The sequence below is a fragment of the Rhizomucor pusillus genome (genome assembly GCF_041956525.1).
Source record: "Rhizomucor pusillus strain CBS 183.67 unplaced genomic scaffold VTP01scaffold_6, whole genome shotgun sequence".
NCBI classification, from domain to species: domain Eukaryota; kingdom Fungi; phylum Mucoromycota; class Mucoromycetes; order Mucorales; family Lichtheimiaceae; genus Rhizomucor; species Rhizomucor pusillus.
In genome coordinates, this window is record NW_027192148.1 from 402580 (window position 1) to 420370 (window position 17791).

General features: G+C 46.2%; 6 protein-coding genes across 6 annotated transcripts; 1 reads left to right on the forward strand and 5 right to left on the reverse strand.

The window, feature by feature from the left end:
* Positions 1-3271: 3271 nt before the first annotated feature.
* Positions 3272-6959, forward strand: VTP01DRAFT_9055 (uncharacterized protein; the record flags this gene model as incomplete). The annotated part of the gene is made up of 19 exons (XM_069388245.1): positions 3272-3397; positions 3458-3536; positions 3616-3698; positions 3761-3923; positions 4001-4427; positions 4484-4552; positions 4614-4708; positions 4766-4878; positions 4937-5075; positions 5136-5235; positions 5298-5460; positions 5517-5600; positions 5658-5721; positions 5772-5931; positions 5999-6071; positions 6147-6333; positions 6400-6625; positions 6691-6792; positions 6851-6959. 19 exons carry the CDS (start codon positions 3272-3274, stop codon positions 6957-6959), a joined length of 2562 nt encoding a protein of 853 aa, XP_069240561.1.
* Positions 6960-7042: 83 nt separating this feature from the next.
* On the reverse strand, positions 7043-7620 carry VTP01DRAFT_9056 (uncharacterized protein; the record flags this gene model as incomplete). Its single annotated transcript, XM_069388246.1, has 4 exons — positions 7043-7154; positions 7226-7350; positions 7418-7488; positions 7551-7620. 4 exons carry the CDS (start codon positions 7618-7620, stop codon positions 7043-7045), a joined length of 378 nt encoding a protein of 125 aa, XP_069240562.1.
* Positions 7621-8014: 394 nt separating this feature from the next.
* On the reverse strand, positions 8015-9422 carry VTP01DRAFT_9057 (uncharacterized protein; the record flags this gene model as incomplete). Its single annotated transcript, XM_069388247.1, has 6 exons — positions 8015-8556; positions 8632-8870; positions 8949-9022; positions 9099-9171; positions 9235-9303; positions 9361-9422. 6 exons carry the CDS (start codon positions 9420-9422, stop codon positions 8015-8017), a joined length of 1059 nt encoding a protein of 352 aa, XP_069240563.1.
* Positions 9423-9965: 543 nt separating this feature from the next.
* Positions 9966-13146, reverse strand: VTP01DRAFT_9058 (uncharacterized protein; the record flags this gene model as incomplete). Its single annotated transcript, XM_069388248.1, has 4 exons — positions 9966-11790; positions 11860-12674; positions 12739-12833; positions 12909-13146. 4 exons carry the CDS (start codon positions 13144-13146, stop codon positions 9966-9968), a joined length of 2973 nt encoding a protein of 990 aa, XP_069240564.1.
* Positions 13147-13349: 203 nt separating this feature from the next.
* VTP01DRAFT_9059 (uncharacterized protein) lies at positions 13350-15201 on the reverse strand (the record flags this gene model as incomplete). Its single annotated transcript, XM_069388249.1, has 3 exons — positions 13350-14541; positions 14611-14875; positions 14949-15201. The coding sequence occupies 3 exons, from the start codon at positions 15199-15201 to the stop codon at positions 13350-13352; spliced, it is 1710 nt and encodes a 569-aa protein (XP_069240565.1).
* A 1002-nt stretch (positions 15202-16203) lies between these two features.
* Positions 16204-17709, reverse strand: VTP01DRAFT_9060 (uncharacterized protein; the record flags this gene model as incomplete). Its single annotated transcript, XM_069388251.1, has 7 exons — positions 16204-16305; positions 16369-16445; positions 16509-16732; positions 16788-16872; positions 16937-16966; positions 17040-17109; positions 17167-17709. The coding sequence occupies 7 exons, from the start codon at positions 17707-17709 to the stop codon at positions 16204-16206; spliced, it is 1131 nt and encodes a 376-aa protein (XP_069240566.1).
* Positions 17710-17791: the final 82 nt, after the last annotated feature.

Here is a 17791-nt window from a genome sequence, read left to right on the forward strand (position 1 = left end):
TCCAGCATAAGTGACATCTCGGACATGCAGTACAACTTTTCGGATAATGGATATAATCGTTGCCTCTTTGCAAGTATTTTCGAGGGAACTGATTATCACAGATGTCCTCTTGAGGGTGGTAAGAGTTTGGTGTGGCGGCTTATAATTGTCACAGTCCTTATGGCTGCTTCTTGAATGTCCTTCTTTGCCACAGCTGGCACACTTGACAATGGTTTTCCTTGGCTTATTCTCAGCTTGCTTTGCTGCCCGTTTTGCATCTCTTTTGGCATTTGCGAGTTCGAATTTTTCTTCTTTCTTTGACTTCTTGGGTGGCAAACATGTAACGGATGAGGCTGCACTGGATGACGAAGCAATAGCAGACAGTGATGGAAATTGTGCGCATAATTTTAGTCCTGATACTAATGGGCATACTTCACATTTCGAAAACTTACTGCCGTCATTTGTCTTCCGTTTATCGCCTACATTGAGGGTGGAATCCCCTTCAACTGTAAACGTTTTCAGCTATTGCCGAAAGAATATATGTAAACTTGATGGCTACAACAACCTGCAGAGCCTTGAACAGGATCTCGAACAGGGCCTCTCAATTTTCTTGGCAAGCGTACCGGTTGAAAATCGTTATCATCGTCATCAATATTCATCTTTCCAGACGAAGGTCAATTACGGATAGATCCATGAGGCAACAGTCCGCTTTTAGTATCTTACTTTAATGTAAAAACGAAATGTGTAGAACGGGAGGAGAGGAATTGAAAAGAGACGAAAGAAAGGAAAAATGGAATGTGGGGATGAGTGATTCAATTTTATGTACGCGCGGCAGGCATTTTCAATTTCAAAGCCAAATGAAAAAGTTTGCTTCCGTAAAATCTTTGATATCCATTCATAGAAGAACTTCTCATCTGTTATGAATTCTTGCTATTGTGTACAATCTTTTCCCACGTTGTTGGATCAGGTAGTACGTCTTCCCTATATTTATCCTCAATCGACGATACTCTCTAACAGCATACACTTCTTATGCAGCAAAATATGAGCATGATTACTGAAGCCAACTCTGCTTATCTCTCACAGTTTATTTCGTGGAAAGCACACAGCTCAAGTTCTTAGAAACTATCAATCTCGAGAAGGCTCGTTTTGTAGGCTTTAGTGTCTAATTAGCGCAGTCTTGCAAGGAAAGTATGTTTCTGGTAGTATTAAGAGGGAATTCAATGCTGTTCGGTAAGTACTGGAAGGTACGAATATCTTGACATTAGCAGGATTGAATGAGCACCGTGAATACAGGAGCATGATCCATTCTCGCAATGCTGATAATATGGTACCTTGGTCTCAACATCAAGAATATTCTGTTGAAGAAGAAAAGAAGAGCGCAAATATAGGGAAATCATGGGAATGGATTCCCGTTCATTCATGAGAAGTGGTACAGAAGTAAGAATTTTATTTTAATACTAGCCTGCGGCTAGACTCGCTTCGCTTCGTCTTGAGGGACGTAGATGTTTTCAGCAGATTCGAGTAGTAGGTGCAAAGCAAAATAGTAAATGGAGGTTTGCTCGACTTGCTTGGCCCTCATAAACCTCCATTCTCCAGCGGTTTTGCATCCGCTTCGCTTCTGCAAGCACAGCGCCATCGAATTCCCGGTTTATTCAGACCGGCGCTCGCATGAAGCATTGGTGAGAAATATCAAATAGATGTCTTTTTTTCTTTTCTTCCAAGGAGGTTCTGCCCTCTCCAGAACTCCCCTCTCCTACGGAAGGCTTCCTATTCAATACTTGATGCCTATAGTCTATATTTTATTCGTATACTTCGTCTATACAGTAGTCTATATTCTATCCATATACTTCTCTGTATACGATATTGCGAGTGCTGTGGTGGGAGTAGATGCGAACGGAAAGAAGATAGAGATGGAGTTGGGTGAGCATACGCGGGAAAGTACAACGTGAAGTTGGCCATGTGAAAAGACAGGGGAGGGAAGATATAAGCTCATATGCTTCATAGTTTGTCCTTGACTTTTGTGTATAGTCATTGCAAAGGCTATACGGACTGGGAATTGGTGGCGGCATAAAATGAATGGAAGAGAATCATTGGAAGAAGATTTCAATGCATTAAAGTAGATATTTGTGCGAATGGCGGTGTCTGTCCATTTTCTGGAAGCATAGGGCCGATACAATGCGATACTCTTCCTGAAATTCTGAAACTGTAGGCGCCATGGATAGCATTGGCAACGGTTTCATCCAGCGTGACACCGAGGGAAGAAAATACAAAGACATTTTTGTAAGCATGGACGTTTTGACGGAAGTCGCGTGCAGCAGCGTTGTTTTCTTTCCAAAGAGATTGAAGAGGTTCAGATGGTGGCTGTGGTAGTGAAGGTCGATGTTTCCATTTTTGCAACAAAGATTAAGCACTGGATCCTGCCTTGATCCTGATACTCTCTCGAATAACCACATTTTGGCATCACAAAAAGGGCAATTCACTCTTGTCTGAGGCAATGTATGCCTGTGCTCGACGACATCTCTACCAGAAACCATATGCTCAGCGAATTTTGGTTGTCGAGCGATACGCATGGAATCATTCGAAATAACTTGCGTAGCAACAGCGCCTGCTATGCTTGCAATTTCCATTTCATCGTAGTTTCGACGCCGAGGGCTATCAATCAATTCGATGATATCAATATCATGAGGTAAATATTTCCAAAACTAATGAAGACTACATTATCTGAAGAGTATTCAATGATGGGCTAAACCTTGTTTGTTGCTCATTTTGGTCTCGCTCTGTCGATCTATTGAAGTCTCAAATGGTCTGTTCGCCCACAGCTGTTGCAAGAACATCGCGGGGTAATAATTGGATGCTCTTGTTTGAAGTCCATTGTTGTTCTGAAAAAAAGACTCAACAAAACGCAGATGTGAAAACAGTAAAAAAGCTTTTCCCAACTGCATATAACCTTCCTCGCTTGTAAAGAGTGTATCACCTATTATGCTTGATGAAAGAGATGTTTCTCACGACCCACAGGCAGCCGATGGTAGTTGCGAGGGTGTTTGAGACCATACTCAATTTGCGAATTAGCTGGCAGAAAAGGAAATTTTTTTCATGATTTTTTTTTATTAAAGTAGAGACAGCCGTCAAAGCAGTGGATATAACTAGGTAAAGATCTCGACATATTACTGTTTTCAAGTGATTACCATTAATGCAGTTCAAATTCGTTTGGGCAGAAACTTAGGGTATCCAAGGCGATTTTGCATAAGCCATCCAATTATTTTCGGGCCGCCTTCTCGTTCTAGCAAAAGTTATGCCTAAAGTGAGCACCGAGTACATTGGCATTGGCTGCAACCGAACAACACATGCGGCAGCCTGGGGAGTAAGCGGTCTCGTCGCATTCGCTGCCAGCAAGCTTGTAGCGCTTTACGATCCTCTGGTACGACAACGTGGCGATCAGTGATCAACTAGACGATGTTGTTGTTAACACGGGCAGTAGGACAAGACACGCCGAGGCGTCCGCGAAACGTTGCAAGGTCATACTGAGCGTGTTATCTGCGTTGAATTTATCGAACAAGGCAAGCATCCTATTTGACGACAAGAAACGATTATTTTCTTCGTCTATCTAACACGACTTTTTTTTCTTTATTTAAAAAGGTATCCCATCGCAGGATGCAGCGCTCGTATCTGGATCGGCAGACGCTACGGCCAAAATATGGAAAAAGAACAAGAATGGAGAGGTTAGAATGAGTAAAAATCGACGACGACGATGCAGCCTACAGTTACTGAATTCGGGATGTAGTGGATCAACTCTGCGACGTTGCAGGGCCACTCGGGTGCCGTCGAAACCATTGGAGTTATGCGTGCGCTGAAATACATTGATGGCTCGCCGGATCTGATCGCTACAGGCTCAGCCGATGGCACGATACGTATTTGGGAACGAGAAGTTATAGATGATGCGCATGGTACGGTTGGGCTTTTGACTCAAGAGGGGAAGAAGGGGAGAGAATACTGATAAAGGGTCTTCTTTCGCGGATAATAGACGAGGTATCCATGCTCCAGGTCATTGAATGCGGTAACAAGTATCCCACAGCGCTAGCCATGTCCTATCTGCCGGGAAGCAACATTCCAGTCATTGCTTGCGCGCACACTGACAAGAAGATTTCAGTTTTTATCTACCAAAATTCTGCAAAGCAGTTCAAAAAGGCACATGTGCTTCAAGGACACGATAACTGGGTCAGATCCTTGGCATTTGCTACCTACACTGGTGACGAGCAAGAAGCAACTGGAACCAACCATACCTTGAAGCACGGCGATCTTATGCTTGCGAGTGGATCTCAGGACAAGTATATCCGTCTCTGGAAAATCTCGCCACACAAAGAAGCACCCAAGCAACCTCAGCAGGAAAATAATAATGAGAAGAATGGAATCACGGATGATTTACTGCAGGCGTTGCAGGAAAGCGCACTGTAAGCTCACATATTTGTTTGTCGAGAATGACTGGGACTAAACAATATTATTGCAGGACTGGAGAAAATGTGTTGAGTACGAGAGCGCATATTGTGGACGTAGAGGATGAGGCTGATCCCTCCAGGTCAGTTAAATGATCCTTTTTGCTGGTAGAGGAGGAGGAATTCTAATATACAAATGACTAGAAAATTGCAATACTCTCTCATGTTCGAAGCGTTGCTAATGGGACACGATGACTGGGTCTTTAGTGTCTGTTGGGAGCGTCCTCGCGAGAGAAAAGGCTAGTTGATAGAATGTTTCTCTAGATGATTTGATCTCTATTAATGCGAAGCTATAGATAATACCGGTACGATGTCATACATGCAACCCATGAGACTGTTGTCTGCCTCTAGCGATAAGTCAATGATGATTTGGAGACCTGATCCTGCGACTGGCGTCTGGGTGAACGAGGTAAGAAAAGGAAGAGGAAGGATAAAGCATGAACTGCGCGTATAAACTGAACGCATAGGTCCGTATGGGTGACATTGGAGGAAACAGCTACCTCGGTTTCCAAGGCGCATTGTTTGCTCCTGATGGATCTCACGTTCTGGCGCACGGTGCCAACGGTTCCTTCCATCTCTGGAAGAATGTATCCAGCGAAGACGAAGGTTAATTTTATATATACCTAAATCTCTTTGTTCGTGTCACTCACTAGGGATGGTCAACAGATATTAGCCGCTGGGCTCCTCAAGTGGCTATCAGTGGACACTTTAAACCTGTACAAAGTATTGCTTGGGACCCCAAGTCTCGTTACCTACTATCGGCGAGGTAATCAATGATCAAACAAAGTGATAGGATATAAATGTCTAACGCAACAATGAAACAATAAGTTTGGATCAGACAACTCGTCTGCATGCACCGTGGGTGCACCAAGTCGATGGCGAAAAAGTAGTTACATGGCACGAAACTGGCCGTCCGCAGATCCATGGCTACGATCTCAAGTGCCTCTCTTTTGTGCACGGATGGCAGATCGTTTCTGGAGCCGACGAGAAGGTTTGCTGATATCTTTATATCTTCGAGATAATTCTGACATTGCCTTCCCCTCTTAGGTCCTGCGTGTATTTGATGCTCCTCAGTCATGCGTAAAAAGTTTAGCAAAGCTGACAGGTCATGAAGAAATTGTTTCCGAAATCGTACGTTACAATAGAAATGGCATTCCTTTTTTCTTTGCTCTAACGAGTTGCATACAGGGTAGCAGACCAGTGGCAGCCAACGTACCAGCTCTTGGTCTATCGAACAAGGCTGTGTTTGAAGGTAAAAAATGTAAGTGTGTCGCGTAGACTTTGGACTTACGCCCTTGGCAGGTGATATCCAAGAAATGGAGAACGCGGAGGAAGATCACACCATGTTACAGAGCTACACCAGGAGCGGATCGTCTCCTGCGTCGTTGACAGAAGTCATGGACCATCCCCCCTTTGAAGAGCATTTGTTGCAACATACCCTCTGGCCAGAAGTCGAGAAATTGCAAGTGTTATTAATCATTCCATTCAACCATTTGTCAATTACTCACACGATTATTTCTTACTACTAGATATGGTCACGGATACGAAATAATCTCTGTAGAGGCTAGCCACGACGGCAAATACGTTGCATCTGCATGCAAGGTAAGAGAAGAACACAGCAACAGCAGCAGTATAACATTTTGTCCATGTATGCTAACTTGATTCTTAAAAAACCAGGCAGCAACGCCAGAGCACGCGGTAGTTCGGATATTCGAAACTGGAAACTGGAAAGAATTACCAGGCAAAGTGGCAGGACATACATTGACGGTCACCCGAGCACGGTTCTCGCACAATGACCGTTGGCTTCTCACTGCATCCAGAGATCGCATGTGGTGTCTGTCAGAACGAAAGGATGACGATCCTGGTAAATATTACAAGCCGTCGTGTTCTGAAAGTAGTATCCAGTGATTGACTCAACTGTTATGCATAGACGCACCGTACCAAATCATAGTAAAGAACAAAGCACACGCGCGTATCATTTGGGACTGCTCCTGGAGCCACGATGATCGAATGTTTGCCACCGGTTCTCGTGACAAGTCCATCAAGATCTGGACACAGAAGGACAACAACAGTGCAGAGTGGGTGTGCGTCGCAACGATCAAATGCGCCGAAGCAGTAACATCGGTTGAATTTGCTCCCGTATTAGTAGACGATCGGTGAGTAGTAACACCATCCATTGGTTGTGAATGGTCACACACTGAGCCCATCTTTTCCTGTGCAGTTACATTTTGGCAGTAGGTCTCGAAGACGGCCAACTTTTGCTGCTAGGTGCAAAGCAACAAGATATCACCCAGTGGGAAACCTTGTTGCAGGTCGAAAGAAGGCAAGTTCGATGATGATATAACTACTGCGTGTGTCTTTTGCTAAATTCGCTATACTAGGTTGTGCCACGCGGGTGTTGTCAATTCACTCTCATGGCGCGCGCAGCCGCTGCAGCTGGCATCCGCAGGCGACGACAATGCTGTCCGAATCCTCAATGTACATATATAAAACTTGTTTCTTAACCAAAGTAGAAAATAAAAACGCGGGCGTCGACGATGCAGCCTGGTATTATTATCGTTGTATATTTATTATTATTGCGCTTGCGTCCGTGCTTGTTGGAATTGCATCTGTAACTGAGCCAGCTCTCCCTTCTTCTTCTCGGACTTTGCTGTCAAATCCTCCAACTGCTTTTCTACGCGTTCACTGTCATCGACAAAAAAGAATATGCTTAACAACAGGGTCGTGTCTCCAATAACAACAAGATCACAACTCACATTTCTTTGCGGATAAGCTCCAGACGGTTTTTAACGTTTGTCGATGCCTCTGCCTTTTCTTGCTTCACGAGTACCGGGCCAATAAGTTTGTATACATTTGCATCCTCCTCCAAGTGCTCCAATTCCTAGATCGCGCGCGCGCGCAGAACGCGTCAGTGGAAAGAGGATATTGAAAGCGAGATTGCTACTCACTTTGCCGACAAGTTCGTTTTCTTGCAATTGGGAATCCAGTCGTTGCCGAGATTCTATTGCTTTTGCAAGTTCTGGCAGGCAGGCGAGGATTAGATGAAAGTAATTTAAGATCGTAGTTAGCCGAAAAAGAAACCTTTTTGGATCTGTTGGAAAGATTTGGATTCTGTTTCGAGTTTGGCTTCCAAGACTGACAGGGACGACATATTTTCTTTTGGTAAGAAAGACAACGCGGCGGCGAGAGCGGAGCCGCCTTCCTTCCTTCCTTGATAATATGCAAAAATCACACACCAGTGGGGGGGGGCGGGTTTCAGTTTTTAACTGAAGATGCAAAGTTGGAATATATATATTTATCTTTGGCAATGCAAGTGCAAATGATATAAAAAACAGCGAATAAAATGATAGCGAAAGAAGCAGTACATGTACATGCAAACGATGCTAAGGAAGAAGAAGAAAGCCAGGGAATGACAAGAGATGCTGCAGTAAAGTGAAAACAATTGCGTACGTACGTTAGAATAACATCAAACGAGAAAAAAAAGATGAAAAGAAGACAAGGAGGAGGAGATTTTTCGGGTAGAGTTGCTGATGAGTCGACTTGCTTTAAAAGAGAGGCACAGCGGGAGCAGCGAAGCGCCTGCGAGCGGATGTATCGATAGGTACTTCGATGAGGTCAGTTTCGAGACCTACGAAGAGGGATCGACCGTTCTTTCCAAAGGACAGACCAGCAATGTGAGCATCTCGATCGGTTGGACCGAGGCGTATGACTTGACGGGTTTCAAAAGTTCGAACATCGACGATGTTGACGTTGCATACATGTTCGGTGTACGCCAGGAGATCCAAAGGACCTTTGCTGAACTGGATGCTTCGTGCAGCGTTGCGTGTTTTACGAGGTTCGAGCGATCCAAGCTGAGCAAGTTTGTTAGGCATTGTCGAATCAGATACGTCCCAGACGGTAACGAAGCCATCTTGACTGGTGACAGCGACAATGTCACCCGCCGCGTTCCAGGCGCATGCTAAAAGTGCTTCGGTGCTTGCAGTGAACTCTGCAGCCTTGGTGTAGGTGGATCCAGAAATGTGATACAAGTAGACTTTACCGTCGTCGCCCACTGCAGCCATCTGACGACCGTCTGAGCTAGTGGCAGCTTTATTTTTCGTTAGTTCATGGTCGTCGGAAAATATGCAAAGCTTAATTCGATCTTTGCACGACATATACATACCTTGATTGATCGCTGCAGGCACAGTCAATGTGACCAATTTCTGCATGCTTGGTACAGCATAGACGCTGACGGTGTGGTCATTGTTGCAAAATGTCACGCGCACTTGATCTCCTTGAGTTTGGGACAGATGGACAGAATTGGTCATACCCATGCCGGTCTGGAAAGCAGTTTGCCACTCGCCCTCAAGTTCCTTGATAAGTGCCATGCCACGTTGTCCGCCAACTGCAACGTAGCCATGTCTAAATTGAGTTGTATGTTAGAGTTAATCTCTCTCTATACCAATACATGGCTCGATGCTACTGCAGCATTTTTCTTACCCAGCGTCAATTGTGGTTGGTGCAAAAGGTAAGCTACCTAGCACGATAGAGTCGCCACCCATGTTCGGATTGTACTAATTTCGCGGAGTATGAGCAAAAACACTAGTTGGGCACTAAAAAAAGTTTTTTTTTCTTTTCCAACTAACTTACTGCATGTAAGGTTTCGTGGTACGGATGAACGATCGTGTTTGTATCGGCACATGCAACAAGATTGCGCAGTTGCCTGGCAATTACAATTAGTTTTCATCTGCGCGTGCTGCGTGCGCAAAACGCGAATCGAACGTACCAGTTCTGAATAGTTGTCTTGATATTCTCGTGCACTTTAGGACCTTGCACGAATGCTCCATCATTGTATCTATTCATGTGTTACTGAGCCCCGTTCTACCAGTGTCAAATTTTTGCATCGGCATACATAGTACTAGGTTGCCGAGGCAGTATCGGTGAAGACGGTGCTGATTTTTTCGTGGCAAACATTATGTCGTTGCTATGTAGTAAAAAGGGAAAGATAAAATAAAAAAATGTATATAATACAGATAACGTTAAAAAAGGGCCGCTGCTGCTGAAGAAGGTCCTGGTTTTTATACCCCTTTGGATATATGGGGGTGTTGGGGGTGCGCACAAGCTGAAATGAAGATCTCCAGGTCGTCTAAAAAGGAAACGAAATCCTCCGGTGGACGAATGGGATTCCACAGGCGTACGGGACAAGAGCCGATCCGGCCGTGCTTTGTAAGGAGAAGAAGGAACCCACAACAGCAGCAGCAGCCAGCAGACTATAAAATATTTTTTCATCACATCATTCTAAACGGCTAGGACAAACTTTAATCTGCATGGGATATGTCATTATCAGACGATTATGGTGCCATTCCATTATGTATTGCTTTTGCAAAATGTACTAAAACGGGGGTAGACCAACTTTCGGAGCATGCCTGTCTCAGTCTAGATTGTTTTTTCAGCATCCGTTTTCGATCCATCCATCGTCGGGTAAAGGTATACTGTACTGTGAACGTGAATAAATCATTACCACAAATCTTCAGCTTTTGCGCGACGACTGCGGTAATCCCCTGCTGCATCATCCTCCCTTGCAGTATATTTCGTTTCTGCTGCAACTGGCTCTTTCTCAACCCAGACTCCTTGTTCTTCTTTTTCTTCCTCGTCACTGTATGATCGAGGCCGATGACGGTGGTGCTTGCGCTTCTTATCTTTTTTCTTTTTATCTTTCTTGCGATGGGACGACCGTTCTCGACTGGTGTTTCGTTTCCGCTTTTTCTTGCTGCTACTGCCTTTCTTCCTCCTTCGTAATTCCTCCTCTTCCTCGCTTTCGTTTTCTTGTCGCGAAGATACGCTCTCGTTGTCATCGTCGTCGGATACAGACACTCGGCGGCGTTTAGATCGTGTACGAGGCTTGAATGGTTCCACGATAACCTTCTCGGATATAATCTCCATGGACTCATCCACGTGTCGTTCTTGTGCCCGGTTCTGGGCTTGTTCTTTGGGTCTAGTGAATTTAGGTCGGAACGGCTCCGGGGGAGGTGGCGGACCTATCAACTCCTCCTCCGCTTCTTTGTCTGCTGTGGCCATTGCTGTAGTAGTAGTTATTTTTGACTCATCTCGAGCGGCGTTTGCGGACATCCCGACACCTTGGCTTTCTGCATTAGCTGGGCCCTCTTGTCCGACCACATCCTCCTCCTCTTCCTTCTCTTCTTCATCATCTGAGTTTTCAAAAATGGCTTTGAAGATGTCCATGGACGGTCGTTCGTAATCCAGCGACGATGTCGCTGCCTCCTCAGCTTGATTCTGCTGCTCTTCCTTTTCGGATGGCGGCTGCTGCTGCTGGGTATCTTGTTCTTTAGCAGTGCTGGATGATGGCGGCGGCGGCTCGATCGCTTTTGCTTCTCGCTCTGACGGTTTTGGAATAATCGCATTTAGCGCGGGATCATTTGCCCATCTGTCCGTTACACTGAGCTTTCCGCGCGCACGTAGCATATCTTCAACAGCTTCTTCACTCAATGCTTCCTTGGATCCTGCTTGCGTTCTGCCAGCCGAACCATCCGCTTCGCCGGGTACATGGTTCGGATGTGGGTTGCGTACATTGAAGCGCTTGCAGACGAGTCTGGCAGGATAAAACGGTTTCACTGTGCGTGTGAGCTGCCCAAACATCTTCATGGCTGCAGCCTCAGCTTCCTGCGACGACGGTGTTTTGGCAGGCTGCGCAGCAGCAGCAGCTGCTTCTTTATCCTTGATCTCCTTTTCTTTCCTCCACTGTTCTTCAGTCTTGAGACCGCCCTCAAATGTCGTTTGTTCAATGCTACAAGAAGTGAAATTTGAGCTCGTAAAGCGTCCGCTCATCATGGCACTGATAGGTCGAAATATCCGTGCTGATTGTGCAAATTCGTCCATTTCTTTCATTGCTTCATCGTATGTCAGACCTTCTGGTATCGGCAATGTTTCTTTAGGCTCGCCGTCTTCACTTAGGAGACCAGCCATGTTTTCCAAGTATTGACGGTATCTTTGCTGCTTTTTTGGGCTGTCTCCAAAAGGCATGAAGCCCTTCAAGGCCATGTTTGCTTGCTGCTTGCTGATTTTGGGGAAATCGGACAACTTGCTGTAGTCTTTGGCGCGACTGCCACCAGTTACAAATTGCAAAACGTTGTCCAATCTATCTCTTGATTTTTTTGGTATATAGTCGAACACAGAACGTGTTTCGATAGGTTTTTCGCCGAGAATAGCTCCTCGCTCTTCAAACGTCATGTTATGCCGTGGCTCGTTGACTGGAGTGGCTGCGCTGTCCCCTTCGAAAACATGTCTCTCACTAAACGATTCTGGAACTTCGGGTGGCCGATACCTGGAACAAAGTTAAATCGTTAGACCTTTGTACTCTTTTTATATTTCACTAGTTTTATCCTTTACTTGCCATTTTCCGAGCTCCTGTGGTTCTTGGGAGAGAACAAACCCCTTCAAAGGTAAGCGACCATCGCTACACCGCGCCTTGTTCAGATTCGTCTCTTCCCGGCGTTTCTCCTCTGGCTCTCTTGCATATCTTTGCTTCTTAGAAGGGTGTTCGTCTCTGCGGTAATGAGTTCCTTCGATTTCATCTTCGTAAAGTGTATGATGATATTGTTTCAAGTTGACGCCCGAGTCACCATAAACATCCACGTCGTCGTCTTCTTCAAATGCACCCAGTCCAAAACCTGCAGATCGACTGGATGCTCCTTGACTAATTCCAAATGCTGCTCGGCGCTTCGTTCCCGCCGACAATGCTTCCTCCTCCTGCTCCAGCATATCCCGTTCGTTCTTCAACTGTCTCAGACGTCGCATTTCCGCTACTTGAGGCACATTCTTTTCGAGCTCGTAGCCGAGACCGAATACGTTGGTTTTCGCAGAGAAATTCATGATGGGCGTATCTCGAGGAGCAAACGTAATATCTATATGCATCTCATCGTCTTCATCTTCTTCCTCTGCTGCCATTCCAGCCTCCCGTCGCTGTCTTTGTGACATGCGTGGACCAATACCCTGCCCAGGTTTCCATCCGAGCTTTCGAAGTAATCGAATGCCGACAGAGTCGCGCGTCGGCTGGATCACATCCATTAGACTTGCACCAAGAAATCCTACACCACCTCGTGCTTCGTCTTGTTGTTGCTGCTGTCTCTTCGCTTCCAATTCACGCTGCGTGCCGCCCAAGATATCAAACTCTTCCGTTGCCACAAGTTTGCGTGCACTTGCCAACTCCTTTGTCTTAAGTGAGTACATCCCTTTCTTCTTTTTCTTCCTCCTACACTGTTCTTTGTCGTACCTGCAAGTCCTCCTCGTCCATGAAGTCTTCGGGTCGTGCTTCCCGCTTTTCGCTTCGGGCCGATCGCGACGACACAAAACTGCTGGGTGCCCAACCTAGGTACGATTACAGCAACGAACGATCGATCAGTGCCGCCCTTCCTTCATAAATATTCTTGACGGTGCACATACCTTCTTTCGAGCCGACAGTGTTAAAGTATCCGGCAGAAAAGCCGCCAGTGAACGCACCGTGGAATCTTCGGCGGCCCTTCTCATCCCGTACTTCTTGTTTCCAAACGGGAACAAATTGGCCTGAATCGCTGACTCCTGCTCGCCTGTCCCGTTCGGTTTGCTCTGGAAAAGCTGTTCCAAAAACTACAAAACTCTCTGCTGGTTGCCGTTGTTCGATCACTGACGGATCGCGCGACATTATGTCTTGAAACAACACAGAACGAGAAATGCATTGGAGGAGCTTGGACATTTCCCGGCTTCTAAATTCCCATGTTGAAACTCAGATGTCCCACCACAAATCACACTGGGAACGAAACGAAACGAAGATATTGCACTGACAAAACACATCATTCCAAAAAGAGCGCATTTATTTATCGTAATAAATGGGTAGATCCAAACAGCTTAAAGCATGTTGGAGGAAGATCGCTCGGCAGCGTTGTGCTGCTCGATTGCCTTGTCAAGTCCCAGTTGGTTGTCAGTCCAGAGAGGAGTGATGTTGCTTGGAACGGACATGCCGACACCAGCACGACCGCCCTCAGCAGCCCAGTCACTGACACGCTTGAAGCCGTAGCGTTGCCAGATAGTTTCAAGAGAGTCAACAAGGTGGTCAATCATTTCGCCGTTGTGACCAGGAGTAGGAGTGATGCGCAGACGTTCCTCGCCAACAGGAACGGTAGGGTAGTTGATGCTTTGGACGTAGATGCCGTGTTCAGACAAAAGCACGTCCGAGGCGAGCTTAGCCTGAGCAGCGTCACCAAGCAAGACAGGTACAATGTGCGAAGGGTTGGGAACCACAGGGATACCGAGTTCAGCCAAGCGAGACTTGACGACACGGGTGTTAAGTTGCTGCAACTGGCGTTCGCTGCTGGAGACCTTGAGGTACTTGACAGACTGCATGGCACCAGCAACAACAGCCGGAGGCAAAGAGGTAGTAAAAATGAAGCCTGGGGCGTAAGAACGAATCATGTCGACCAAGGACGCCGAGGCAGCAATGTAGCCACCAACGACACCGTAGGCCTTGCCGAGGGTACCGGTGATGATATCGATTTCATCGAGGATGGAGCCGTTGCCTCGTGTAGGGTGAGCAGCGTTCAGGTCAAAATCGAGGTGCTCAGCAACACCAGCACCGCGAGGACCGTACATACCGACGGCGTGGACCTCATCCAAAAAGGTGATGGCACCGTATTTCTTGGCCAAAGCGACAATCTCGCGGATAGGACCAATGGAGCCGCACATGGAGTAAACAGATTCAAATGCAATGATTTTAGGGGTAGCAGGGTCAACTGACTGCAAGAGTTGCTCCAGATGTTCCAAATCATTGTGGCGGAAAATCTTCTTTTGAGCACCAGAGTGGCGAATACCTTGGATCATAGAAGCGTGGTTCAGAGCATCGGAGAAAATGACACATCCAGGGAGTTTGCTTGCAAGCGTTGCAAGAGTTGCGTCATTGGCAACGTAGCAAGAAGAGAAGACGAGAGCGCCTTCTTGATGATGGAGATCAGCCAATTCTGATTCCAGGCGGAGATGGAGGTCAGCGTTGCCGGCAATGTTTCTGGTACCGCCGGCACCTGCGCCGTAGCGATCAAGGGTTCGTCTATGGTAACGAAAATTTTTGAATGAGTATTTTTGCAAACAATGAAAGAAAAAAGATGCACACGCTTACTTCATAGTTTCTGTTAAGACGGGACTTCTGCCCATACCAAGGTAGTCGTTGGCACACCAGACAGTCACTTCGTCCTCAACGCGAGCAGTGTGGGCACGCGGGAACTTTTGAGCAAGGCGATTAATGTTGTTAAAGTAACGGTAGCTCTTGTCCTTGTGTTTCTTATCGAGTTCATGCTTGTAAAAGGCCTCGTAATCAAAATGTTTCGAGTTGGAGCTGAAGGAAACGGGTTTGTCGGCAAACGCTGCCTGCTGGCGCTTATGAACTGTAGACGAAAAAACAATGAATAAACCCCGGCTTATTGGACAACGTGGCAGGTCATCACGATGGCTACATACCGTTCTCAGCACTCTCAACAGCGACTGCCTTGGCAGAGGGAGTAGGCTTCTGGGCAGCAGCGGCGGTGGTGCTGATTCCGCGAGTGCGGACAGCGATGGCCTTGCCCATGACAGGGCATTGCTGGGCCTTGGTCAACAAGCCGTTAGTAGAGTTGGCACCAGCTGGAAGCGTGGAGAGTCTTCTCAAAGAAGAGGTAGGAGTGATGTGCAAGAAGGGGCAGGACTTTTTGGCTTGAGCCAACGCAAACTCCATTTTTTTGAGAGAGAGAGAGAGAGGTAGGGGGAAAGAAAGCTGAGATCCCTGCTTCCTGTAATGGTAAACAATTTTGTTCAACAAAATTTTTTCCGCCAGCATCCAATCGCTGACTCAGCGTCGGCTTGGGAGGCATCATTGGCTCCTCCCATGTGAAAAATGTAACAGAGTTGGGGATGTTATACGAATCTTACGAACCGTCCAGGGCAGACGCATGGATGCATTCAATTGTTCTTAATTGTACCAGTCACCGAATACAACTATAAAATGTCGATGCTTACAGACGACAGCAGTGGCGGCGGCTGTATAGTAGCGGCTAATTATGCTGCCGCCACTTGCGACTTCATCCGGTAGATCCACCGGCCCGACAGGATCAAGCAAATAGCAACATTTTCCCTGGGATTCTGGGATTCTCTTGTGAAAGATGGATCGAGTTTAGCCCCAACGTGGGTATGCGTCACGATCGTAACAATGTGTAACGGCATGCGTGAAAATTGAAGAAGAGTATCGCGCAGTGGTAATCTTGGATATTTCTGTAAGAACATTCTACATGCGTTTACACAGTGTTGGGAACAGGATAATAGGTCAAGGTCACTTAAAATCAGTGTCTTTGCGAACTTGATCCAGAACGAAGGTGCGTGTTTGCTGAAGCACGGACGTCCCAGTGCTTGTGCTCTTTTGATCAGTCCAACAATAGCCTTTAAAAGAACAAAAGTCTGTGGATTGTCGATATCTTGAATTTATGACTGGTTTAGCCTATCCATTGATCCATATGCAGTTCCATATTGTCGAAACTTATGCAAGGTTTTCGAGATTTATGTAACATTTTCAACTGACCAGTGTACATCGTACTGAAAGCTCAATTTTCTCACGAGTCGCTCGGCCGACATAACACGCAAAGCTAAGCTTTCACGCGTCTGCACAGTGACTCGGTTCTGGGTGTGTAGTACTAAGCTTCGGGCAACTCTCGGAAAAAAGAAGGAAGACTTTTAGTAATAGGTACTAGAAATCCATGTAAGGGCGGTTCAGGCGGTGGAAGGTATCCAGTTCTCTCCAAAATTGGGCTACCATTGCTTTGTCGTGATGGCGTAAGCGACGATGAATCTAGACAAGAAAGCTACGTTAAAAGCTCAAATACCTTGATCTGCACCTCCACGTTCTACTCACATCAAGTGGCATCACTGGCCATTTGGCAGCAGGACCCGTGATAACATCATCTTTCCATTTTGGATAATATCCAACCACTGGAAATACAGTTAAACTGGTTAGATGCTGCAAATAACTGCTTTGAGATTTGCATATTTTACCTCTGTGAAATAGCTCTGATGGCTTCTCGTATTTCCAACCATCGAATTGCCATTCGTGGCCACTAGCGATAACGCAGCATACGCGGTCCCAATCTGTTGGCTTGAACTTTTTGACATTGTCGACCACGTGATACACCACCGTCTTGCCATCCTTTTTGCGTTCTACCGTAACTTGCTCGGGTTTTCGCAATCCTTTTTCTCGTAACTCGATAGGATCGATCCATCTGCGTATATATCGTCAGTAACTCGTCAGATGCTATTTAGGATGAAAGGACATACTCTGAGTCTTCTAGGTAATGCTTGATGTTATGAAGAGTAATTTTCGACGTTGGTGCCGCTGGCACGATGATGATAGGTATACGATCTAGATTTCACAGTAAGTTTCACAGACATCATAAGCTCGTGTAGTAACTTTTAGTCCTATTTACCCTTCTTCGGTATATGTGCCTTGTCTTTCTCTGTATTAAACGGAAAAGATTGTACATTAACAAGCTTGATTTATATCTTCCAGCAAAGCCAACAGCAGCATACCTTGTGTTTGCTCTACAGGTCCCTTTCCTTTCAAAACTAAGTCTGCGTAATCGATAAACTTTTCGAATGACTAGATTTATATCCTGTCAACGACCATGCTTCTCCTCTCATGATGTATTCAACGTACTTTTCGACCGCGCATCACATCATCTCGAGAAAATCCCTTGACGGGAAGCTGCATTTCTCGCACTCGATTGATCGTCTCTTCGCTTTCTGCGGTAAACCCCTTTTGTCTCTTCTCAGGTCGCTCGACGATATCATAATCCTCTTCGCCGTAACCGCCGCCTCGCTTGCTACCAGCTTCAGCTCCCACCGCAATGTTGGCTGCAGAGTCGATCTTGCCCTGCAGGTAATCGATTGCGATTCGTCTATCAATAAACGATACCATATCTACTTTCTCCGTCTGGCATTCTTTGACGTAGGAACTGTCGAACGGGTTGGGGTTTTGTATAAGGAAAACGAGAGCGTTTAACTTGTATGTTTCGCTCGAGCTTGACTTTTTGAAGGTTGTTGCCGCGTCCGCTGGAAAGGATACATTTTGATCGTCAAAGTGGATGGTTGTCGCTTCAGAGATTTTTGAAACAGGTTCACCAGATTCGTTCTTGAAGGTGATTTTGTGTGAATTTCGAGTACACTCTCGCAGGATCGCGAGTGGTTCTGGATCTGACATTCTCAGAAGAGCACAAGAGAAGGGAGGGAGAGTGAGCGCTCGTCGGGTATCAGTCGCTGCTGAGTTGCTGTTGCGGGGACAA